This window comes from Nanorana parkeri, unplaced genomic scaffold, assembly GCF_000935625.1.
Source record: "Nanorana parkeri isolate BGI_ZX_2015 unplaced genomic scaffold, ASM93562v1 scaffold121, whole genome shotgun sequence".
Classification (NCBI taxonomy): Eukaryota; Metazoa; Chordata; class Amphibia; order Anura; family Dicroglossidae; genus Nanorana; species Nanorana parkeri.
The window spans coordinates 1,884,250-1,911,613 of NW_017306389.1; the positions used below are offsets into that span (position 1 = coordinate 1,884,250).

General features: G+C 40.3%; 1 protein-coding gene across 1 annotated transcript in view; it reads left to right on the forward strand.

Moving 5' to 3' along the window:
• Positions 1-25,759, forward strand: part of LOC108784622 (mitogen-activated protein kinase kinase kinase 3-like) — a 71,938-nt gene extending 46,179 nt beyond the window's left edge. Inside the window, exons 4-16 of the mRNA XM_018553487.1 lie at positions 4,836-4,935; positions 8,714-8,827; positions 9,192-9,306; positions 10,579-10,697; positions 12,133-12,206; positions 15,127-15,191; positions 17,163-17,255; positions 18,752-18,940; positions 19,492-19,640; positions 20,830-20,961; positions 21,775-21,904; positions 24,241-24,418; positions 25,307-25,759. Coding sequence (XP_018408989.1) covers positions 4,836-4,935; positions 8,714-8,827; positions 9,192-9,306; positions 10,579-10,697; positions 12,133-12,206; positions 15,127-15,191; positions 17,163-17,255; positions 18,752-18,940; positions 19,492-19,640; positions 20,830-20,961; positions 21,775-21,904; positions 24,241-24,418; positions 25,307-25,535 — 1,687 coding nt within the window. The 3' untranslated portion in view covers positions 25,536-25,759. The remainder of the gene's footprint in view (positions 1-4,835; positions 4,936-8,713; positions 8,828-9,191; positions 9,307-10,578; positions 10,698-12,132; positions 12,207-15,126; positions 15,192-17,162; positions 17,256-18,751; positions 18,941-19,491; positions 19,641-20,829; positions 20,962-21,774; positions 21,905-24,240; positions 24,419-25,306) is intronic.
• Positions 25,760-27,364: the final 1,605 nt, after the last annotated feature.

Genomic DNA, 27,364 nt, shown 5'->3' on the forward strand with positions numbered 1-27,364 from the left:
CAGCGTGTAATGACTCACTGCCCGGCTTCCTGATACCGGAAGCTCAAGTATCGGGCTAGGCAGGAATACTCGCCCAAATACTCGGCACCGATACTAGTATCGGTACATCCCTAATTAAGGTATCAAGAAATGTTTCAGAATTGATTGTCCAAGAAAATGATGAGTGGCGAAATGTCTTCAACATAACAAAACAAGTGCAGTTATATGTTACTGACTTCTAGTAGTTATACCATGACCTGAATCAAGGAGACCCGGTACACACAATCCAAGAACAGCGTTTAAGATGAACTACCATTGTGTTCAGGATATGAGAATTTTCCATATATTCCTAAAGACAGCTAAGGGAGTCACACTTCTTCAATCCAAAGACATAAAGAGATGTTCTTCTCTTCTTTATATTGGCCTGCAACATCAGGACAAGCCTTTTGGGACTCTTGTTCATCACTCTCCTATCTTGGAATGTCTTTAATTCGTTACTATATTAACTGTTTCCTACCCAGTGCTGAAGTTGACCCTGAGATTCTGACTGCCTGGGAGTTATTGTCAACAACAGAGAAGATCCTGATAATACGAAGCTTAAAGCAGAACTATGGGCAAAACTGTTCTTAACTTGTAGTGGGTTCACAATGCAAGGGTTAAGTGCCAGTTTTTGTCAGAGTCGGCTTGCTCTTGGAGTGGTTCCTGAAGCTACTCCCCCCCTCCGCTGCAGCAGTTTAAGGTCCCGTAAGTCATCATGTCCTATAGACACTGTGTAGGATGGAAGGACGCCAAGGGACATGCCATTGCTGCAGTGAAGAAGGAGTCAGGCTGGAGAGAGCTCTGAACACCCAGCCAGCTTCAAGGTTCGGGAGAGTATAACTTTTTTTATTTTAGCACCTAGACAAAAATGAGCACTTGCACTGCAGTGCCAGGGTATACACTGCAAGGGTTAAGAACAGTTTTGCCTGCTTTAATGACAAAACTAATATGCTCATCTGTAGTAAAATAAAAATAGGTGTAATTCCTGCAGCTATTTTAGCAAAATTTTGCGAATAAGTACCAACTAAGAATTACAATCTTAGCGTTGATTAATGGCTGGCATTCCATATGGCACTCAGAGTTATTACAGAGGGAATCCTGACCAGAGTGATTCCCAACCCCCTATAGTGGTATATAAAATGTGACGTGCTTGTGGTTACAAAGAAAAATATAGAGAAAACTGGAATACTCTGAGTCGCAGTGGAAAGTTTTGACAGTCTGCCAGATCCTACCCCCAGGTGTCATTCTGTTACCGGACATCACTATCAATATAAAAAACGGTTGTACGTGCCACAGCCATTAGAGGGATATGTCTGGACCGGCTGCTCCAGACAAAATAAGACTTCCAGTGAATTATGGAATTAGTTACAAATGATCTGGGTGAGAGGATAGGCAGATGTGAGTCACCTAAAGAAACGCCAAAAACAGGAGAGGCCAGTGCCAGAGACTGACCAGCTACCACCACGTCTTTAAGGAATTTACTAAGAATAATTCCTTTTGTATAACTCCTGCATTTCACTACAGCATATCAGCATATCTGGTATGGGGTTAGCTTTTACTGAAGTTTGGAGTAGTGTTCCTCAGATATACCAAACAGAAAGCGAAAAATTATCCTTTTCACCTAACGAATCCAAGTACATGAATAAGCCTTTTCTATGGCAGTTAGTAGGGGACATGTTACCTGACCCCATAGAAGTGACTGTTTGCTTCTGGAAGGCACTCAAGGGTTCTTGATTTTTATGTTGCTTTTATTTTAGGCTCACTATTTTGTAATACCCATTAAACACTTTTAATGAAAGTAGCAGCTTTTGTTTAGCATGTTTTGTGCAAAATTGCACAGTGCAAAAATGTTGGATATAGGTTTTCCTTTTAAAGTAGTAATAAACTCCCAAACTCCTATCAATAATGAGTCCAGAGCAAACAAATATACATTTCCCAGCAAAGTATTTCTTTAAAGTTTTGCCGAAGCACCTACAGTCATTATTGTTTCCGAACAGCTCTCAGCTCTCAACAGTTCCCAGCAGTTCCTTTCTCAGGTCCACTTTCTTGAACTTCCTTTCGACTACAAGATCAAAAAGCATAGCACAGTCTCCAGCAGCTGTCCATTTACAAGCTCCACAAGGAAGCAGCACACCAACCAATACTACCCCCACCCCCATCTCTGCCACCCAATCCCTTTATACCCTCTTAAACAACAAAAAAACCAACAGTCCCAACCCTTTCCAGAGAGTGCTGCATTACTGGATTGCTCTTTGAGCTTTCCATTTACAAGCTTGGAGAAGGAAGGAGTGGGGGACAGGGAACAGGAGAGTGTTTTGACTTGCTGTGCCTGTGTGTTTGTGGAGACACACAGCACTTACTAGGAAACACGAGGGTGGCTCCACATGACGCTGCAAGGGAAAGGAGCCACCCTAAAACAGGATATCAGAGCCAATGCTAAAGGGACTATCTTATTCTGCAGGAAGCTAAAACTTTTATACATCAAAAAGCAGCAACCATTGTTGGTGATTTCATCAGTATTTGAAATATAGTAAAACCTGTTGATTTTAATATCACTAACTCCTGTTCTAGAGACATGACAGACCTGATGAGGATTGTAGGCTAAAATTCAATGTGATGGGCAATAAATGTTCAACAACTGTGCGCAGAGAGGAGTGGGTGGACTTGAATGCGGTGACCCTTCTATATACCAATGGGAGCCAGCCGATGTCAAATTCATAACATTATATTTCCGGTTAAAGTGTATGTAAAAACTTTTTACAATTTTGGACAGAGTTTTTGCTTGTTTACATTTGGGTAGGTTAGAAAATGGTTATGTAGGTTATCAGGTTTTTCATTTCTGTTTGTGCCCCATTGGGAATATCCCAGAGACACAGCAGGAAGTAAGGAAGAAAAAACGTTGTCTTTGACAGTTGTCACTAGAACAGGTTCACCCATTGGAAGATTTCCCCTTCACCTACTGTTCCTGTGACAGCTATACCAGAGATAATGTTCACTAGAACCTGACACGGGTTGTAACCCTTTCCACATTGTAGCCAAACCAAAAAAGATGCACTTCCACTTGAAAATGGGAAATCCAAACAACAAGAAAAAAGACTCCATGCTGGGCATTGTAAAATAAGGACCTCAGATGGGCTTTGTAAACATGGAGAGTGAGACTCTCCTGATGGGTTTCCAGTGGCAGAGGAGTGGTAAATGGCTGGCATGTTAATCAATTTCCAACCTCAACTCCACACCCAGCAGCATATGTATGAGTAATGACCAATATGTGTCTAAAGTCAGAAGCTCCTTACATCCAAAGTGCAGAATCACATTTGATACAAATAAAGTGTTTCTTGTGAGTTTATGCATATTTTGGTTACAAATAATGTTCTAGTGTAAATATGCCCATTAAAATGATGGTGTGACAGATTAAAAGGCAACCCACAAAAGTGGGAAAGGCTACCCTGAACCCCAGAAAAGGCATATATATGAATATAATTTAGGTATATGATATTCATAAGGTTATCGACAATGACTGTTCCTTTTTTTGCATAACTGTATTTGTTTTTAGTTCTCTCTTCATATTTGAAACATTTTAGTTCCCTGGGAACTGAAATTTGCTTTGAACCTAACTTTCGATTGAAATGCAACTAAATATTTCAATCTAGGACATAATACTTAGGGGTATATTTATAAAACAATGAATCTGTCATTCACCAAATATTGACTGCAGTTGAACCTTTCTGGTGCTTGTTTTAAATGACAGTGATTGATTCACCACCAGTGAGTGTTTGGTGAAAGTCACATTTACTAATGCCCGCTATATGCTGACAGCACAGAGCCACGCCGTATCCAGGCAGGATCCCGCCAGTATTGTCGGGATCCACCCCGCTGCCTGATTGACAGCTAACTCTGCCTCTCTAGAGCCACAGCCAGCTAAGCCCGCCCCCCCCCCCCGTCTGTCCCTCCAATGAGCGCTGGAGGAATAGAGAGAGTGGAGGGGGAGATCCCTGCAGGTAACAGTGGCTAACAGTCACTTCCATCTGCAGGGAGAAGACCATGTGAGCAATCAGCAGTTTGTTTTCGCTGAGCCCTCGCTCTATAGAGCCGGCATGTGACAGCTGCAGTGCCCTGAACTGGCTCTAAGTATTGGGAAGAGAACATTTTACTCTCCCAATACTTCTCCTTGAATAAATACAACACAATTCTATGTTGTAAAGAGGTAAATGGCAAACATACAAAATGAAGAGTCCAGTGGCTCTTACTAATCAAATACACAGATTGGATTTCTTGATACACAAATTTGACTTGATATGGGTTGATTGGCTGATTTTTTTTTCCAATGAAATGTATTTACTTATTTTTCTAACCTATTCACAAAAGATGTTTCTATTTTAATGATACATTTTATTTTTTAAAGGTGTTTCAATTAATATTAGCACTCTGCACAGATCCCTTCAGTGCGCATACACAGCATAACATACAGTACATGCGCTGTGGATGCAGTATATCACATAGTATACGGCTAGTCTTTTGTACTAATATGGATGGATTACACCTGTCAATCTCTCCTTATGAGCAACAGTCAGGCCTCACTAATGTTGGATGGCTATTGAAACAAAGGCAGGGTTCTGCAGTGGGCACTGACCCAAATGTTAAATATGCAAAATTTTATATTGGACAAAATCATAAACTTGGTACACTTAATATGTATTTTGCCTGATAGGCACATAGGTCATGTATGACCAGTCTTATAGATGATAACTATAATGCAGTACATGAATCATGTCTGTTTCTAATATACCTGATTTTTGTTCCCCCCCCCTGTTTTTTAGGATTATAGAATTCCGGAGGCCAGTAAAACTCAAGGATGTGCTGCAGAAAGTTACAGATGCCTTTGGGCAAACAATGGACTTGCACTATGCAAACAATGAGGTAATGTGTGCTTTGTTCCACTGGAGACTCAGATGTCAGATCAGTTCCTTGTGTACAGTGTCTGCATGTCCTGGTCTGTGTCAGTGCTGCAGAATCACTGCTATTAAGCTGTATGCCATGAAATTAGTGACTTCTGGGAGTTAAAGCCCAATTCCATTTTAGAAAATGTGAGGAAGGTCAGATTTTAGTTCTGTCTATTATCCCAGTAAGGATATTTCCTATCACTTCCTGTCCTCATGACAAGGAATGAGAGGCAGAAAGACACAAACAGCAATAAAAATGTCAGAGGTTCTAACCATTCCCCACTCAGCTAAAAATGTTTGTGTTGCAATCTGTGTCCACATTGGAAACATCCCTCCACTTCCTTCCATAGTGACACCCTGTCACCTGGACAGGAAGTGAGAGGAAATATCCCCAATGCAACATACTGTAGCAAAAGAAGACTTACAAAGGCTGGCAACCTGTACCTTTTTATCCAAAAAAAATGCTTGGCTGGAGTTTAGCTTGAAATAAGGATATGTAAGCACCTCTATGCAAGCATATTGGCCGAGTAGGTCAGATTGAGGAGCAAAAAAAAATAAAATGAAAGCTTTTCTGCGCAGTGTTAATAAAAAAAAAAAAATCCATCGTAGCTAAGGTTCCCCTTCAACCCGTTTCTTCATTTTCTTTTTCTACCTTCCCCTTTTTTTACTATATCATTCCTACCCCTGACCCTCGCTTTTCTGTCCTCCCTCATCCCCTCATCCCCTCTTCCTTACCCCCCATCCTTCCTCCTAAAAAACACATCTTCCTGTTTTCTTAAGCTGATGTCTGTGCTCACACCATCCCTCCTCCTCAAATAGTTTCACTGAATAATCACTGAAAAGTTTCATAGCATTTAAAACCATAACAAATAGCGACTCACATGGTCTTAGTGCATGTTAACAGACATCAGTATTGCACATAAATCACGCATAAAACTATCCGTTCCAATAGCCTGTCAATTCCCAGACTCAGATTGCGTAACTTAGCTCTGACTTGACGCATTTCAAATGACTTCATTTCATCATGTGAGTCATTATTTGTTATGGGTTTAAATGCTATTAAACGAAAGATTTTACACTATCAGTTCTTTATGAATGTGAGCACTACATAGTTATTATTTTATGTTCAGAGTTTATCATTTGTAAAACTCAAGGGCCAGCATGGTGGCTTAGTGGTTAGAGCCTCTGCCTTGCAGAACTGGGGTCCCTGGTTTGAATCTTGCCCAGACCACTACCTGCGTGGAGGTTGCTTATTCTCCCTGTTCATGTTTCCTCCCACACTTCAAATATATGCCAGTAGTTCACTTGGCTACTGTCTAAATTGGCCCTAGTATGCCTCTACAAATTGGCAACGTGCATGCGTTATAATATTCAGCATGCCGGTCCCAAGCCAGTTTAAGAGCTGGTTCATGTGAGACGGCCACATTAAATGCACGGCCTGTGAAACGCTGCTGATCCTGGCACATTGCACTGTTTGCCAAAAGAAAAACAAACACACATAGAAGGGAGGATTAATAGTGCCAAAAAGTGTTTATATTGGTTACATCTCATTGCAGCTAACCATAAGCATGGCCCACTATTGCTTACCATACCGGTATATCGCTGACAATAAAAGCCCCAATATCTGGTCTATTTTCAAGCTCTAGTACTCTTTAGTATGCTTTAGGACTACTTAAAGCTTGTAGTCTGCTAAAGCCTGCTAGATACTTGTTTCTAATGACAGTCAGCACTCCATTAAGATGTATGTTTACCATCTACATACTGGCAGTGAAGTTTGCTTTAAAGTAGTACAAAAAACCTACCCCGCACTGCAAGAGTTCAGGGCTCGTTTTGTCTAGGGGGCTCAAATAAAGCTGCTTTACTTAGCTGATCCTCGTGCAGCTGGCTCTCCCTGGGCTGCTAGATCAGTCCCCGCAGCTTCTTCCCTGGGCCCCGGGGGCTAAGGACTGCTGACGTCATCACGTCTTATGCAGGTCACTTGCATTGAGGGACATTGTGCCAGCTAGTGTGGAAGGGGAGAGAGATGATCGCTGACTGCCTTGGGGCCGTGGATCAGATGAGTAGAGCCCCCTAGACGAAACAAGCACTTAACCTTTAAAGTGTGGGGGTACCCCACTGCTAGAGTAAGTTTTTTCTTTTCCCATTTCTTTAGAGGCATCAACAATGCCCCGGAAGCTTGCTAAAGTCTTTGCCAGTGTTTTTTTAAAGAACTTGCTTTACACATGTATGTTTACATATGCAGTATCTTACATGTGTAAAGCTTTAGAAATGATGTCTTAGATCATTTCCTAATTAGAGGAAGCTGCTCTCGGCTACAGGAAGAGATTTCCATGTTCAATTCAAGTGTTGTCAATAAGGAACCACCACTTCCTCTGTACCCAATCTGATGCTATGAAAGTGTATTGATTATTTGTATTGTGAACAGCATTCATCTTTAAATTAGGCATAGCATTGGAAAAGTACGACACCAACTAAATGATATAAAGTCACTTTAAACTGCATATTACTGTGTATTCTTCCCGTTCTGCACACCGTCTGTGTGCAGTCCTGATGTTTGAGTTGTCCAGAGGTCCTTTCATGACATGAGACAATGGCCTGTTCCGTTTTCCCACTTCTTTTATTTTGATTGGCTTCATATGATCAGAGCAGCGCAGAGTAATCGGATTGCAAGCCAGGCCTGCCTTAAAGTAGACGCATCGCTTACACGAGGGAAGCCGTCATTATTGGTCTCGTGTATGAAGCATCTAACTGTATATCTGTGTGGTCCTTAGCAACCTGGAAGGAAGAAGCAGACTGGCTGCTCGGAGAAAAATACAGAAGGTGGGATTTATCAAAACTGGAGTAAACAGAATCTGGAGCAGCTATACATGGCAACCAATATGCTTCTATCTTCCATTTTCAGAGATTAACTGAACAAACTGAAGTGAGAAGCTGATTAGTTACTATGGGCAACTACTCCAATTGTGATAAATCCCCCCCCCCCAGGGAGCAGAGTATAAAACTTTGCATAGTAACCAATCACCTTGTTCAGTTAAGCTTTGAAAATAAAAGCTAGAAGCTGATTGGCTACCATGGGCAACTGCTCCAAATTCTGTCTGCTCCAGCCTTGGTAAATTCCCCTCTTAGATTCTTTTATATGTGTTTTTTTTCCCATGCTCATAATTGGTGAAATGTCTGAAAAAAAGAACCATTGTGTTGCCCATAGCAACCAACCAGTATCTGCCTCCTTAAGACATAAATCTGCCACTGCTGAGTTTCACCATCAAAAGGCCTAGCCATGGTTCCTACATTTCCCTATACTTTCTGCAAGGAGACCTTTTCAGGATATAAATAAATGTGAATATTTTTAGTTTGGTTCATTAGTGTAGAGCATTGCAGTGATATTCCATCACAAATCCTTTAGTAGTAATCCAAGACACAAAATAATAAAATATCTGTTCTAGTTCTAGTTGTAAATCATAGACTTAGTTTTAGTTTGTGGCACATTTGGCAGAACTGCAGGAAAGTTGCTTTGGCCTGGGCAGGCATTTTCCATTTAGCGGTGCCTAGCGTGTACCATCTTTGTAATAATAGTCGCACTGTAAAGTACTGTAAGGAACAAGAAAAGGTTTTCTTGTAGATTAGTAGATATGGTTTTCATGTTTGCTGTACTCAGAGCGCCCTCTAGTGCTACAATCATAGAATACACTGTAATGGTATATGGTCTGTGTATTTCCCTGCTCACAATTATCACAATGATCATCTTGTGTTAACAGCTGCTTCTTCCGCTCAAGTACCAAGATGACTTGGACAAAGCCATAGAACACATGGACATGAACCCATCCCACAGAAGCTTGAAGATAGTAGTTAAAGCACCAAGTAAAAATATAGTGAGTAGAATCTTTGTTACCAAGAGTGAATAATTATGTATTATAACAATTTATTCTTCTTCAGCTGACTGTTTGCATGCCTTCAGCAGAAGTACATTTATGTATTGCACTGACTCTATATTAGGTCTGCTTGTTATAGATTGTTCTATATACACTTTACAATATATCTTATGTTATTTTCTTCCCAGCATCTCTTAATGTTCATGAGACTACTGACACAGCACATGCTCATAGCACATCCAAACATATCCCCGGCACATACATTATCCCAGAATGCACTGGGTATTCTTGATTGTATCTACTTAATCAAATAAGGGTTATTCAAAATCATATGACTGCAATTAACTCTATTTTCACATTACAGCACCTACAACCAGTTGGGACAAAGCAACACCACGACATGAGGATATCAAAGTCAATGGGTGATATTCTGGGATCACTGTATAAGGATGCTGGAAAGGGCAGAAAGTGTTCTACAGGTAAGTTCTTGGATATGAATATGATTATTTTTTACAGATATGTCTTCCACTGCATGTTACTGATACACGTTTATGCATGTATATAAACAGTATGTATCTCTATGATACGCTGAGTCTTTGTAGATAATTGAGGACATGGTATGGTTAATATATCCTCAATTACGAATGAATGGGAAGTGCTCTACATCACCTCCTGTTCATTCATAGTTGTGGTTATAGTAACCATACTCTGTCCTCATGTTATGAATGAACAGGAACACTCATTATAGAGGATTCCTGTTCATTGATAAAAGGGGCTGCAAAAAAAGAGATTGAGGACTCGGTGTCCTCAATCTCTTTTTCTATTTTAAAATTGAAATATCAGGGGTCTGTTTAGACCCCTAATATTTCCCCAAAGCCCCTAAGAGTAAAGTAAAAAATAAAAATATTTAATAAAAAATGAATTAATACATATAATTTTTTTTAAAAGTTAAAAATGAATTAAAATATAAACATTTTTGGTTTCGGCCTGACAATTTTTTTTGTTTCGTTTTGGTTTTTAAATTTCTATTTCGGGGCACCTCTAGTGTAAACATCTACTACATGAAGCATCACATTTTTCATTCTAACTCCTATCCTTATCCTCCATGTCGGGAAACTTGTAGGTAGATCCATAGCAGGAAGAGTGGGGTAGGGTGTCTACTGAATGGAGCCACCAGACTATGCAGATGAAATTCAGTCTACTTTTATTCTAAAGGTTCTGTTTGGTAGACTGTGGACAATTGCTTACAACCAGAAGGCATGCTAACTGTAGGAGCGTGTCCTAGTATTATTTTTTGTGTAAATTGTCACATGATATAAGTAGAGGAATGAAGAGGTGAAGTCTGCACATAAAGGTCTCATCACTCAGAGTTAGTTCAGCATGAACAGGGTCAGCGCACACCATTGTGATATCCTGGCAGCTACGCCTGCCAAATGCAAGTTATAAGGATCTGTACATGGAAACCCTTCTGAGTGATGGACACAAAATGATTCCGCCAGTCAAGGCTGGATGTAATACAAAAATGTCCAGCAGGAGAAGTCTTTTTTTTAATATAACAGTAAGTATAACTGGAATTTAATCACATAGAGGTTGTAACAGAACCCTTTCCCCAAAACATTTATTTCCATACCCTACATTAACCTAATAAAAACTATATTTATGCTGTCACCTATGACAGTAGCAATTCTGGTAAAACTTATAACTTTACCTGGTAATTCAAATGGTTATTCTTTTATTTTCTGCCTGCACAGGATCTCTACACACTGGACGGAGTTCTCCCCCTCCTGGAAGTGTTCCTGATGAACAACAGCAAATTGCACGTCAGAAATCCATTACCAGTATCAACAGTGAGGGAGAATTCATTCCTGAGGTATCAACTCCATTGTGATCAATAACAGAATTGTAACTACAGCTAAAAAGGACAGATTTAAACAAAAACGGTTTTCTTTAACATATACTTTAAGTGAAAAGGTATTATTTTACTTTTATGAACAAACATTTTAGTTATAAACAACACACATAATATGTATGCACAATGGAGCAACCAGCTGAGGTGATTACATGCTTTGTAGTGCTGCATAGTGATTGTGCATTCCTGCTCCTCACTGTCAGGCAGCTCAGATTCATTGACAGTAATACAGTGCCTAGATGAGTTTATCTCAGCAGTCACTCATCAAGACTGCTAATTGTGTAATCTAATATACAGATACGCCACTCGAGGGAGTGAAATACTCACATTGGACACACAGATACATTGTATTTGTTCCCAGTGATGAAAACTAAGGTGCATAGCATATGGTTAAGCAATGTTTTGGAAAGTAACAATACAGTTATCTCCCCCATTTTACGGCATTCAAGCAACGAGAACTCTTAAGCAACCAGAAAAAAAAAAATCGAGGACAATTTTTTACCAGTTGTTAGCAACCAAATTTATTTAGCTGCTAACTAAATTCTCTGTTTACATCTTGCTGTGGCCGGCGGCTAGATTCCTCAGCTGTCAGGTTAATGAAAGCAACGGGCAGTGGGCCTGCTATTGGCTATGAATACTTGAATTAGCCAATAGCAGAATCTAGCCAACAGATGAATGGGGTGGGTTGTTGCTTGAGAGTTAATAGTAACTCTCAAGCAACCAGAAACTACAGTTATTCGGCATCTACCAATCCCCATGGGTACTGGATAACTGGGAGTTTACTGTATATCCGTTACATTAAACCCTCCCATACCAGAACACATAAACAAGTCCTAAATTAAGCCCTCAACACTAACCCAAAATACCCTATTATTGTGCCTATTCATTTCATCCTGCCATGATAGCAAATGGTGTCCAGTAGAATCCTGCAGCACTGAGATCCTGGCACCAAAATAACCTGATCAGTCAGTAAATTTAAACATCTAATTTTCTGGGAAGCTATTCATGGTTTTACATGCATCATTTTCAATGGGATACATGAGAATGGCTTGCGTCAAAACTGACATTTTTGTTATAGGTTTAGTAGTCCTAGGTTATTTGCACACAGCTGTCATTTCTGCTGTCTTTTCCCATTTTAGCCAGAAATAGTTAGGAGAGGCAAACCAGGGTCAGTAGCACTTAAATAATAGTAGTTCTCTGCGAACAATGGATATCGTGTCTCCATTGCTGCGGAGGTGAAACAAAGGAACCTGCATTTGATTTGCCTCTGAGTGTACAGACTGTGTAGATTAATACTTATGACGTGTTCCCTACCCAAGTCTCAGGGATTAGTCTTCTCTTGTGAACTTTCATGGTTGAAATAATTTAATTTTGCTATTTTGTATTATCTTCCCAGGTGTTGGATTCCTTCATTAGCCCAAGTGGCTCTCTCTCCAGTAGCTGTCATTCACTGGACCAATCACTGGACAGGTGATCTTCTGAGTTCCTTTTGTTAGGATGTATTAACATTTTAAATAGCCTTAGGACTTCCCTGCATGCTCTACTTCCTTCGTTAGGGCTCTGGGAACTGCACTGTAGTTGTTGAAGTCACTAAGTTATGAAAAAAAATGTGCTGAACCCAGAAAGAGAAATAATAATAATAATAATGATTTTAAGGTGCTTTCCTTGTTAAAGATTTAAAAAAGGTGATCTTAGATTTTAAAGTATCCTTGAACCCCATGTGTTCCATTATTCAACTTCAATTTTCTGGAAGGGAAGAAAAGAGCTGACGTCCCACCTCCTGCAACTCATTGTAGGTCCTTCAGTGCGAGGGACAGACTCAGTGACCAGTAAGGACTTTTGTTTATTATCCCCAATGGTTCCTGGGGCACTCTGGAAAAGATGTTAAGGTATCACATTCATTCTCATTATGAGATACCTATGAGAAAAGATGTGCAAGTGCAGCCAAAACTTTTTTTTGTTGTGGATAGAGTGGGGATAGTTCCAAACAACATCTGTTTTTTACTTTTATCTGGAGCTTTGTTAGAGAGATTTTCTCTCATTTTCTATAGTAGTGACAACTACATTCTGCGACAGGGACACAGGCACCAGTACAAAGCTGACAGTGGTTCTAGCCGTCCCCTACTGTACTAAAAAAATGTTTCGTTATCATCTGTGTCACTGTTTAAAATTTTCCATCACTTCCTGTCTACTGATCGGTGTCACCGGCTCAATAAGTGAAGGTAAATCTCTCAAATGGAGTCTCAGAGAACAGCAAAGCCCAACAAGGGTTCTAAATAGACTTCAACCATTTTGGCTAGACATATACTTTAAATAGTCATTTTCATTCATATCGCTCAATGATTGTAAATGCTTCTAGAAAGTCTCTTTTATATATTAATTGAAAACAATCCTCAAATAAATATTTTTTGGTAATCAGGAACCTAAAAAACACCACTAGGTAACGAAATGTTTAAAAGTAGATGTTTTTATAAAACTGCACCTGCATGAGTGCCATGCTTACTATGGGATTGCTGTATTGTAAAATAAGATGGATTCTGAAGCTTTTTTAGGGCCATTCGTTCCTTAAAGTCTCCTAGTAAACATGCGGTCAGCACTTCCAGGCTGTTGTCTCTGTGTCAGGTGACCTCAGGGAATAAGGACATGTGATGAGCTGTAAAGCAGCAGGAGGTTATGTTCCTCAGAAGAGAGTCTAGTATGTGGGATGAGGAAGCTGGGAAAACCTTTGCTCACTGCTGGGTGTCTCTTGGGTAAACATTCCTCACATAACTGAGGCAACGAGGGACAGAGACTGGCAACACACACGGAGCTAGATTAAGAAACAGCAACGTTTAAAGTATATTTCCACTTTCCAATCCAAATTGGGATAACATTTGTTACACGCACCCAATGCACAGAGCATTTAAAAAAAAATATTGAACACATTGCTGCTGTATGGGTTCACTTGCAGACATTTCCATTTATTAAAGCCTGAGTACATGATAACCAGCCATGCAGCTATTTACATTGCTGATTGGTCATTTGGGGTTACACATATGAGAAATACATTTGCTGCTGCTAAAATCACACATCTTCTTCTTGCATTTGGCTAAAGCTAAGCTACAGGCAGATATAATGAGTTCTATATTCATTAATATATGCTTTTTTTTTTTTTTTTAAATGCAAGCACTTAAATTTGACTTGGTTTGCAGTCTCTATACAGCAGCACTCAGACTGGGGAAGGGAAAAGCAGCACAATGAGTCAATCAGTTGTCTTGTAGTGCAAGGAACATGCTGATAGGAGGACATAAGCAGAGAGATGAGCCTATCAGTCGGCTGCTTCTCATTTCGCTGTCCATTCATAGACTAGGAGACGGATAACTGTTACTTAACTGCAGCAAAGGATACCAGGTGCCCTGCCCTGCCAGACAGAGCTATTCTGTGTGGCAGAGCTGTATAAATCTCAGGACTGGATCAACTGAAATATAAGTGCTTTAGCAGGTTACACGGCTCCCATATATGTATTTCATCTACATATTAGCTGTTTGCTTGGAGTTCAGCTTTTGAAGAAGTACTCAAGGCAATGGTTAATTGCTCATTTTGTCTAGGGGGCTTGAAGCTTTTTTTGCTTATCTGATCCCGGCTCCTGTGGCGGTCAGCACTCACTTCTCTCTCCCTCTGCTCGACCTATAAAATGTCCCTCAGTGTCTTCCAGTCTAATGTAGGTCAATGGACCAGCATAAGACGGAATGACGTTAACGGTCCTTGGACCGCCGGAGCCCAGGGGAGAAGAGGCTAAGGGGAACGCTCTAGAAGACCGGAGGAAGCCAGGATCAGGTAAATTAAGTAAATCTGCTTTATTTCAGCCCCTAGACCAAAACGAGCACTTAACCCTTGCAGTGTGGGGGTAGCCCCATTGCAAGGGTAAGTTTTTTTATTTGCCCTGAGTTATACTTTAATTCTTATAGAACATCTATGAGAATGGCTCTACTGAATGAACCTGCAGGCTGAACAAGAGAAAATCAGCCAATTTACCAATCCACGTTACCAGTTTGGATGGTGGAATCTCCACGGCTGGCCATAGAATTTAGGCAGCCACGGCTAATAGGTTACACAATTGTTTTCCTTTGCTCCAATTTTTATTTACCCTCCCTTATGTGTTTTGTATGATGTATAGGTCTGGATGTGTGTGTATATATATATATATATGCTGTATATACACAGAATCCACCTATAAAGAGACGCTTTCCAGATGTGTCTCGTTTCCTCGGCACCCGTGTGCACAGTTTGCATCAGGTCTCGAGGGGCAGGCACAGCTTGTTTTGCTGAATGTTTTCTTTGAACAGTCTTGTGGTCATTTTATTTCTGGGGAATCCCCATGTAACAGAATGGTTCTTGTTTTGGCCTGCAGCCCAGCTTTCTCTACGCCAGTTCCGAGAAGAAAAGGTCAGCTGAAAGACAGCTTCGAATGTTTAGGTAATACATTTCATGAAACGTAGGGAAAGTATAACTAGTATAACCTCTGTCCCTCTCTCTCCTTCTTAACCCTTCATGTCGGCGCGGGGTACGGGCTCAAATATCAGCTTCATGCTGGCTGTGTTTTCACGTTGCTAGAAAATAAAGACCGAGGTAGAGAAAGGGCTTGAGAGTTTGGGGATAACAGGAGAAATGTGAGCTGAGTGTCTCACAATCTATGTGGAAACATTGAGGTCTTCATATGTAAAAGTGGAGGAAGAGTTTGTGCTATTTGTAGCATTCAATCAGATTGCTGCTTTAAAAGTCCAACCTAGATGTGAAGTATGTCAAGTGGAATCTGATTGGTTGTTGCAGAACACAGATATATCAGTTTTAAAACAAGGATATATCTGTATATATATAGGATGTAGCAAAGAACATTTCCTGCAGAAATCATAGTGGTTCGTGCTACACAACTAACTATAAAAAGTATTCTTACTTTTTATTGTTCAAAATGTTTCAAAAAATACACTTTACTTAATTTGTGTTATAATTTCCCATCAGTAGTTACATAATATGCACAGATGTGACTTTATACAATGGTTTATTTTGCATTATTCTAATAAAAGCAAACTAGTTTATACTTTTTACTATTAAATGAATGCATTAGACATGAGCTGTTTTAGCCAGACTAGAGAATAATTTAATGTCTGGGCCCCTACATAGCTATCATACAACCAGGCTTCAGAGGAACAATTAAAGGAGAAGTATTGGGAGAGTAAATTCTTCCCAATACTTAGAGCGGAGCCCCATGCCAGCTCAGTTGATTATGAGTGATCATGTAACCTCTGATCGCTCAGCTCACGGTCTACTCTCTGCAGATAGCAGTGACTGTCAAGTCATCACTCCCCACAGGGTATCCACCCTTCCCTCTCTGTTCCTCCGGTGCTCATTGGAGCGGACAAACAGGGATGGGGGTGGCCACAGCTGGCTATGGCTCCAGAGAGGCAAAGCCAGCTGTCAATCAGGCAGCCGGGTGAAACCCGACAATATTGTTGGGATCCTTCCCAGCTGGGGCACAGCTCTGCACTGTCAGCATATAGCAGACAGTAGCCCACTAGTTGCTGATTTTGGATCACAGGACAATATTAATAAATATACTCCTGTGTGACCCAAGAGATGTAAAGTCAAAAAAATGTTAACTGGTTAAAAAAAGCTGTCTTAAGGGCTATTGTCTATAAGGGCTTGTTCACAACATCTCCAGACCAGATCCGGAACTGAAAGTTTTTGCACCTGAAATGCATCCCAATGTATCCCTATGGTATTTCTGGGCTCTGTTCACACCAGTGCAGTCCGGTCTGGTGCAGGAGGACACAATGCTACATGCACTATTTTTTCTGGTCTAGAACACACCAAAACACATGTAAACACATCAAAAACATATGCAAATGCACTGGACCACACCTGAAAACCCATTTTAAGCACAACGAAAGCATTGGAACGCATCAAAAATGCACTGCACCGCATTTTCAGAAATGCATCCAGATCTGGCCTGGACATGGTGTGAACAAGCCCTCAGTGTTAAGCCTGCACCAGTGCTTCACTCCCTGCTCCACCCCTGCAAATTTCTATTGTAATTGCTCAATTAGCATTGTTAACTAACATGGTGCAGTAGAGCAATCAAGTGCATATATATAGTCATTAAAGTTGGCGGATGCTACAAATGCTCCCATTGCAAGCAAGTTATATAAATTATTTTGTAATTTCAACAGCCCGAATCTGTTTAGATTTCTTAACAGTCCCCATGGTAATAGCAACAAACAAATTTGTTGACTTTATTCAGAATTGTCTACACTTAATGATGAAACCTTTCTAAGAATAGTCCGGTATTAGTCCGTACATACTCCGAGTCTGAGGACCTCATTATTCCAGCTCACAATATTTGTATTGTTTTCTGAAATGCATTGTTCTAATAATCATTACTGTTTTTAGATTATGAAGTTCCCTTGTATGAGAGGTTTGGTAAAGGAGGCACTTTTCCCCGTCAGTATCACTTTTCCCAAAGTCGGAAGGAATACAGTGATGGTGAGTGGATCAAGGTGGCCGGGAAAAATAAAGCGGGGGACCAGCCTATCTATATTAAAGAATGTTAAACATATACAATTTTACCATTTTATCTGGGGCACTTCATATTTAGTATTATACCTATGTCTTATCTGATGCTTTAGAGAGTTTAAAAGAATGAGTTCACTTTTAACAACTGTCAGCTTCTAGTATAAATCAGCCACTTCTCTGGTTAGCCATTAAGTTGCCAGCCACTGGTGTTTCCAGGGTACTTCTGTATTATAGATATTATGATGATAGAATTGCAGTCTTTTTAATATCAACCACATATAGGTAACACCGTAACAGTTACTTTTCATCACCAAGGTGCACTTATTTTTAAAACCTTCCCTCTAATTCATAAAGAACGTCGTAGATACACTTTAGATGCAACAATTGGTGGAACTTGCAACAGATTCAGGTACATGTCAGTGAAGTGTATATGAATCTGTCACAACTTTTACAGGCATATCTCCTGGGAAGTGTCGGAGCTTTAAAGGCAGAGAAGCTATTTGAAGAAGTTGGGAGAATAATGGAAACACATCAAATATCAGTTCTAGAGGAACTTAAAGACAAATTTTGTTGCAGAATTGTCTCAAAGATATGACATAATAACACATGCAACACAATCATCAATTTACTGCTACATGGACGAGGTCTTTTTTACCTTCACTTTCATATCCCTGATGTGGAGGTAATTAATTACAAATTTGTTGCAACAATAGCGCCTTACAGTAAAAGTGTTGCAAATAAGTGCTTCTTGAACATGTCACATTGTACTAATAATGAAAATGTCACAGGATTGTCATTCATTTGGCGCAAGACTTCCCACTACATACACGCAACATAAACGTGTCACAAATGCCTTGTTGAATTGCCCCCTTTGTTTTGCAATTTGTGGTTTTGTTTTCAACATCTAAGTCCCACTGCAGGGTTGCATGATCATTTGAGTTACAATCTGTATTTACTGCTGCAGTTTTAACATGCCCCCAACCTACAACTTCCTTACAGCTAACGTGTCCACCCCATTACCTACTGTATCTAAAATCCCCAAGCTACATAATTACTCCTCTACAACTAAGAGCCCCCTACTAATATGAGCCCATCAACCTGACACATAATGGCTCTAAGGGGAAGTGTCTTCTCCTCCAGGGCTCCACCACCTCTAGTCACAGGGAATTAACTGTGTGTGCCGTCCTCTGATTGGTATGTGTTAACCTGTCACAGAACATGAAGGCTCCAGAGAAGCTGCACATGTGACTGGCTTTGGGGAACACCAGAAGCCAGAAACCAAATATTTAGCTACTGGTGTTGAGGGTATTGGCGATGGAGAGGACATTTAGAAATGGCTAGGTTGGCACTATAGGTCCCCCAGGGAAAGGGACCTGGTTACAACGTCTACTTCTCTTGTTATGTCACTTTTTTCAATTATTTTCTTCATACAACGGACTATTGGTCTTTATCACTGTGTTGTGTAGGTCGCCGGACATTTCCTAGAAGTTACGTACCCCCAGAAAATGTCTTCCAGCTGGGTCCCAGCAGCAGAACCAGAAGCGTTAATGCAGACAGCACTCTGCAGTTTGACGAGCCCAGAAAAACGAGGTGGAGCAGCTCAGAAAAAAACTTACAATTTTTACATTCTTCACCTGCCGACCACTGCAAGAAATGTAAGCATCCAGTGTGTATATAGACAAGATGAAAAACAAAGCTCTTACAATTCACACATCTATTTTTGCATCAGAAAGAAAGAAACGTTAGATATATGAAAATGTTGAATTTTACAAGCTGCAGTCTCAGTATAGACAGCATTCTGATTGTCAGAAAACAATTCATATATATTGAACAGTTTGACTCAATGCACTGCTAACACACCTGGCCTGACATGCCTTCCCTCTACCTCTGCAATACAAGTCTGTGTAAGAGTAGTTGTGGCAAGTGATGTTGCTGCTTCTACTCTGCCAGCATAAAGCACTAGAGTGGAAGCACAGGAAGTGCATTTCCAATAAGAGTGAAGGGTATTTTAAGGCATTTACAATACGTTAAATATTCATAAGAAATATAAATTATATAACAGAAGTCAGTGCAGGACTATAATGAGATAAAAATAGGAGATGTAATATGGGCTTGTAAAATACAGCAAACTAGTAATAAAACCATCATTGTTTGATAATAAATGTTTCAAGGCAAACATAAAATAATACAAATGATTGTGTTACAGCCCCACTGGCCCCTGAGAACTGGAGGCTTGGTAAACTGCTTGGGAGAGGAGCATTTGGGGAAGTCTTCCTTTGCTATGATGTGGACAAGGGCAGAGAACTTGCTGTCAAACAGGTGCCATTTGACCCAGACAGTCAGGAGACAAGCAAGGTGAGTGCTGTCCAAACCAACCTTTTTATGGTCTTTCTCATGTATGTTTTTCTTCCAGGTTTCTAAGGTTCTGAAACAATATGATAGATGAAATAGCTGTGTTGTCTATTTTTGTCTCTTCTCAGCAATATGAGATTCACGTTGACATTGATATATTGAGGCTGAATGTTCACACAATAAATTCTTTGAAGATTCACTCAGCACAGCGGCTGTTCCCGGACCCAGAAGATGCTGTAATACATTGTAGTAACTATGGTTACTACAGTGTATTACAGGATCCCCGTGGGCCTACCAGGGATAATGTTTATATAAGTTCATTGTGCATTACCCCATAACAAAGACTAGAGGCCACCATTTAAAATGGGTGGAGAACAATTTCAGCACAAGGGGCACAGGGGGTTCTTCTCAGAGCAGTTAGGTTCTGGAACTCGCTGCCACATGCAGTGATTTCAGCTAAGAATGTGGAATCATTCAAGAAGCTCTTGGACGATTTCCTTAGAGACCATAACATACAGGGGTACAGGTACTCCTAAGAATAAGATCACACATGGACTCATACACACGCACACACCAGCAGAGACGTAAATGCATACACACAATAGGTTGGACTTGATGGACTTATGTCTTTATTCAACCTCAATACTATGTAACTATGTAATTACTGGACCAATGTAAGAATATATACATTTCTAAAGATGGAGCTTAGCTTTAAAGTGTTTAAATATATGGTAGTATACTAAAATCTAGACATGCAGTGACGTATCTTTTACCAGAAGGAGGTGGATAAATTAATGTAGAATTGCAAAATCAGTAAATCTTATGTAGGCAATAGAAGGAAAAATTGATTCCCATGCACACCGATGGAGCACAATGCATGTTCCCTAACCTATTGCGTTTTAACCAACCCCTGGGGACAAAAGAGCATATTGATCTGAAAGGCTGAAAGCTTAAAACACTTGTGCATCCTCTGAGTGGACCCACCTTCCAGTTCAGTAGAATGTTGACAATGGGACAAATTAAAATCACCAGCACTAGGCTCAGGGATCAGTGGTGCTCATGTGATGAACCCTTAGGTCATGATCATTATTTAGTTGCATTGGTTACCTGAGTTGTGGGATTTGCCCAGCTCTATTTTTTGCAATATTTCAATGTGTGGAAAATTTACCAGCCTGTGTTGTTTTGCTTGCAGGAAGTGAACGCTCTAGAGTGTGAGATCCAGCTGCTGAAGATTCATAGACATGAAAGAATAGTTCAATATTATGGCTGCTTGCGGGACCCCACTGAGAGGAAGCTCTCCATCTTTGTAGAGTACATGCCAGGGGTGAGCTGGATATTATGTGTAAATCATACTATGACTCTTGCACAGAATTTACCTGGATAGTAACATTTTTTTCAGTAAAAAACAGTTTGTTGATCCGGGAGTATCTGGTTACCTCAATCTTTCCCCTGTTGCAGCAAATTGAACCATGCTTCCTAGGGGTTTTGCCTTCCGTTTGATCAACTGTGGGTATCTGTAAACATAGGGGACTGTTTATGGAGGATTTTCTATTTTTGTTCTCTCTATAGGTTGAACTCAATGGCCTTCAGTCCAGAGTAAGAGCCAGTTTACATGTTAATACCTTTTTTATGGGCCACTAGATTATTTTAGCAGTTTTTAGCTCTTACAATAATATATCTTAACCATAGCTCTAGACATAACCCTAGTAGCCTTGTTCCTTGCTCTACTCCTAGTGACCCAAGCCTTAGTCAAACCCACATATTTAAAAAAAAAGTAAACCAATCCCAGGCCTCACTGTACCCAGCTGATGAAGAGTATGCAGTGGCTGTGTGAATTTAAAAAGTGATGTCTGCTTACTCTACAGTACTGTGATTTTTCTTCACGTATGGTGTATTATCTAGCATATGATGAAGTCATATATATTTTCATAGAAATAACAGAGTTTCTAGTAAATAAATCCCGGAATAGCTCAATATTGCTACCTGGTTTATCCCATTTATCATGTTCTGTGACATGCTGGTTCCATTATTCAACCTCGGATTGTGGCTCTCTACACTCCTCCATTTCCTGCACTCACTGCAATATCTGCCGTCTGTTTCTCTAATGGCATGTTTATTTACCTATCTCTACCTGTAGGGATCGATCAAAGACCAGCTGAAAGCTTATGGTGCACTCACAGAAAACGTCACCCGGCGGTACACGCGGCAGATTCTGCAAGGAGTGTCATACTTACACAGCAATATGATTGTACATCGAGACATTAAAGGTAAGTGTGAGAAGATGCTACAGTATTACAGGATTTTCCTTTGAAGTCAATGCAACTAATTCCACCTTCTGAAAGTCAGGAACAGGGTGGGGAAATGACCTTGAGTGCTTGACCCTGACTCTTAGAACTGAGACATTTTTGGCACTGTCTATCAAAAAAAAAAAGGGACCGTGTATTGTTTTTGTATATATTATTCTTTATTGTGTTAGGAACTACAACATCCAAATGATAACATTATTTTCAGGCAGGTAAATATAAAACTATTGCTTATGAATATATCATATTTAGTCTTTGCTTTAGGCTCATTTCACCACAATAACATTAAAGTATAATTGCACATTAGAGCCACCGCAGCCCCCATCATGCATGCTGACATTATAGGCTTAACAGGTTATGGAAAAGCTTTCTAATAAACTTCACAGATTCCAGAGCTCACATGTGCAAGGGTGGGCACTGGTCAATTAAAGGTTTTCAAGCAAGGATGTGAGGCTGCAAAAGGAAAAGAAAAGCTTGCTATGGATAAGTGCACTGATTCGTGACTTGCTTTGCTGAAAGAGCATGTTTTGTTTGTAGAGCTGATTAATGCACACTTGATATATATACAGAGTTTAATGAGTCAGAGAAGATCTATACCCCTCGCCGTTCCTGCTGTGTCAACTATGGTTTTAGTTAGTTAGACGGTCATAAAGAGAGCAGCTACTGTTGAGCTTTTTCTTTAGACCCAATATGCTCTAGAATAGTGGTCCTCAACCTATGTAACCTCAGGACCCACATTTGTCTTTGGTCATTATGTCGCGACCCAAGTCGCACTGCAATGAGATGCACGGCTTTAGGGTACCGCTCGTTCCCGTGCGGGCGTACGAATGGTGGGAGGTTACCAGCTAACCAGGGACACTGATCTACAGACAGCAAACTCTCCCGGGCGCTCTGGGAGTCTCCCGCTCCCGGCTGCCTAGAAGAGAAACACTGCTTTTTCTTTTTTTTTCTTTATTCTGACACGGAGCCGTGTCAGAATAGAAAAAAATATATATTTCTGGCCATAGTAATGCATTGCTAGATTCCTATTGGCTGTTTACATTTGCAATAGCAAACTAGCATTGCACCCGCCCTCTGCTGCAGTTCTCTATCAGGTCCACCACTACTGATTGACAGCAGCCCACTACTGATTGAATAGACCCCATTGATTCAGTGCTGCACATGAGGCTTTTGCTAAAGACTAGTTACATTTCCCAATAGCAAAGAAATCAGTAGTGTAGCCCTTGTCTAAGAGGGCATTCACTTTTATATATTCTTTATTTAGCATTACTTACTCTATCTTCAGCTTGAGAATCAGAGATCAAGGAGTACCTGAAATATTTTGCTGCCTTGTTAACTGCCTGACCTCACACACTGTCTTACAGCTTTTGAGTGTACATAGCAGTATCAAGTAACAGAGCCCTGTAATTGTTTACATTCTTGTAACAAAAGTCTGTTATGGTTCTCATTCATCCAGGTCGTGGTATTTTTGTAAACATTAAATCAAGGCAACTGGACAGAAAATTCTGAATTGAGAAAGCTGGTCAGATGACCAGTGAAATGTCAAAAAAATACAGCAAGTCCTGTTACTTTGATTACATTTTTGCAGATATACTTGCAACAAATGGTTCTCCTATTTGCTATTGTTATTCACATTTCAAAGCTGACAGTGAGGTTGTATTTTATCTTATGATAAGTGGGGCTTAAATTGTGGAGATGGATTTGGAGCCTGGAGAAACGAGTGTCCTTTATGGCTTGATATTCATTTCTGTTAACACTAATCTGTATTTCATAATACTTCTAATCTTTCATGTTTGAGCCATTTGCTGCCTTATACTAAATACTGATAAAAAGAGATGAAGCTTTAACTCAAGCTCACAATATCCTCACAAGACTCAGTAACATCATTCCTTTGGGAGACATTGCTAGTAAGGCTATTTGCCGAGGTCTTCAGTACATCACGTTAGTGTGCTGCAATATGCCTTTAGTATAATAGAACAGGATCAGATTCTTCAGAGTACCATGCCTCAAGGGAGTTGCACAATGGAGTATTGCCAGTTTTGGATCAGTGTGAGAATCAGTGTTCAATATATAGTAGAGTATATAACATTAATGAGACACTAGATACCACTCCATACAAGCAGCAAGAGATACCACAGGAAGGCTGAGTAATGGAGATAACGCTCCGGCTCCCTCAGCTATGGCACATTGCCTGGCTGTTTCCTGGATTTCCAAAGCTTGTACTTGTTTATAACAATGGCAAGAGTCAGGATTATTTTATGAACACATGCTATTACAGATGTTTTATCCATCATCTGCAGGTGCCAATATTTTAAGAGACTCGGCTGGGAATGTAAAACTTGGTGACTTTGGGGCCAGCAAACGCATCCAAACCATCTGTATGTCTGGGACCGGAATTAAATCGGTGACAGGGACCCCGTACTGGATGAGTCCAGAGGTGATCAGCGGAGAAGGATATGGGAGGAAAGCAGATGTGTGGTAGGTATTCTAGATTAATCCCTAGTGACAAATGAGATGAATAAATGTGAAAAGATCACTGCTGAATACACACGAATAGCCAGTACAATAACCTGTCAACATGACTTAGAACTATCAATATAACCTGAGAAAACAAATGAATGCTTTGTTTCCTACTTTTGTTCCCCATGGTCCCTGAGTGTGTTGTAAAGTAGTCACCGCTCCAAGCTCACTCCTCTGATGGACTACAATCTCATGTTTAGTTTACTAATTTGTATTGAGAGCGGCGGCTACTTTACAACACACACAGGGGCCATGGGGAACAAAAGTAGTCACCCTCCAGAAGGAAAGACAGTGTCAGCACCAATTCAGAGATGATTGGAGGATATACAGCCGAGTGATACACAAATAAGATACATTTAATAGTTGGGGTACTTGAATGGACTTTTATATTTTAACTCCTGAGTTTAGTGTCACTTGATCTCCAGCCATTTATGTTTCTTCTAACTTCCTGTTGTGTCTACAGGACAGGAAGTGAGAAGAATCTTGAATTTGACAGCTGGGTTTATTCATTCCCTACTCTATCTAAAATAAAAGAATACTATTTTTGGTTTCATGTTTCCATTACAGTATTCCATCTGTTCTCCTTGTGTATCTGTCAGCTGAATGTTTCGGTTGCATATGTGGACATTTTAGTGTGTTAACTACAGATACTGTCCGACTTTCAACAAACATTATTTGCATCAACCCTGGTCCACAAGATAACCCCAAGGGGAAATCAACCAGCTGTGTGTTCAATCTGTATCTTTGAATATATACTGCTCCCAATGGGCCCGAGGGTAAGGTTCAGGATGGCGGCTCACATTTTTGGAAGTGTAACTTTGTTCTTTTCTTCGGTTTGTCTTTAAGGAGTGTGGCATGCACAGTTGTGGAAATGCTGACAGAAAAACCACCATGGGCAGAATATGAAGCAATGGCTGCCATTTTCAAAATAGCTACCCAGCCAACGAAGCCCAGACTGCCGGACAATGTTTCAGATCCCTGTAGAGATTTCATGAAAATAATATTTGTGGAAGAGAAAAGGAGGCCCACGGCCGAGGAACTTTTAAGGCATCCGTTCGTTAGTCATAGTATTTAATTCTCTTTTTCGGTCAGTGTAAACAAATGAAGGATTATGAAATGCACCAAAATGGAATCCACAAAGACGTGTGCCTTCCTGCTGCTTGTGTTCATCAAGAGTCTTTAGACATCCCTGGGATATAATGGACACTGCTGGAAGAACACGGACCATCTGCACACTGCCACTAGTCATAAAATGTATCAAGCAATACAGTACTGAGGGCGGCCAGATGTCAGGGGCTGTATCTTTTTATGGAATTATACCAGGCCTTTTATGAAAAGCTGAACTCAAGGCAGATATAAAAAAACCAGCAATGAATATAGTACTGTGATCGCTAAAAATCTTTAAAGGAATTCATATAAGTGCCTAAATTTACCTTGATGTCAGCCTCCTATAATCCCCTGCAGAGCAGCACTGCTGACAGTGAACATTCTGACAGAGAGGGCAGAGAGTTGACCTCACCATTGTTCTTCTGCTCATCCATTGTCTATTCAGCAAGCTCTGGGGGATGTTTCACCTAGAGCTTTATACCAAACTGTGCTGCTGCTGTAGTGGTGATCAGGGATCTGGCTGTGCTGTCTAGCAGGGGTACCTGAATTACAATACTGGCTGCATAGAAATACAAACCCTTTGGTGGGTAAAGCAGTCCTCGTATATGTTTTGCTGGATATTTAGCTGCTTGCCTGGTGTTCAGTTTTAAGCCACACTGTTGTCTTTAAATGATTGTTGAGTAACAACTATTTTGAGAACCCTGGTTTTGGCCTTCGGTTTTTGAAGAAAGCTGCTGCTACACATAAGGTAGTTAGATCAAAGACTTTTTGGAATATATGTATGCATATGTGTGTAAGAAATATATGATTTAATAAGATCAGGTCGCCATCAGGAATGATCTGCTTGATTAGACAATCATGTCCTTTTACTTCCTAGGGCACAATCATAAACTCGGTCCATATCTTTTATCACCAGGAATAGTTAATGTGCCCAAGATGTTTATCCTGGTGGGGGTCTATGCCTGCCCCTGACATCACACATCTAGGAAAAGGGAGTGAAGCTTCCTTTCCTGGCAAGTTTATGAAGCTGGCCACATTTCATGTTTGCATAAATAATGTATCAGACAACACTTTGGGGCCTCTTTATAAACAATACAAAGGGCCCATCACCCTGCTAATATTTGTGAACACTCATACTTATTTCCTTTGCACAGTCTTGTGGCCATAATGTACGATAATAACAACACACTTCATTTAAACTGGGAAACTCCATCTAGTGGCCATAATGGATTATTACAACAATACATTCGAACTGGGAAAAATATATCAAGAACATTCCTTTTTGGCATTATTTGCCCAAAACAGACGTTCACATTTTCAGGGCCCTGCAGATTGTTTACAGATAAACCCCTTTATGTCATCCTGGGTTAGAAGTGGTCTCCAATGAAAGTCAGATTCCAAAGACTGAGCACCTTTAAACACGAGTGCATTGGTTTGTAGTGATCTAGATGTAACTACATTCCATTACTAGGGACAACAGGGAGAACACCTGGCTTGCAGTTTTAAAAAAATGCAGAATCATTCATAAACAGTCACATTGTGTACTGACAGCTTTGAACTTACATAAAAGAGAGCAGCATTTGAAGGTCCAATGTTCTGGGGCATACTCTCCACTCTAGAGCAAACATCATCATATAGATTGTCAGTCTGTAATCGTTGACCGTATACTGGGTGCAGTGGCTACAATAGGTTTACGTGCTGTGTTTGCCGCTCACCATAATAAGTTGTTTGTCCCTAGGATATATAAGAATTTCCCTAACTACTGGTTTTGAGAGTGGAGTTCAGAAGGCAGAGTTT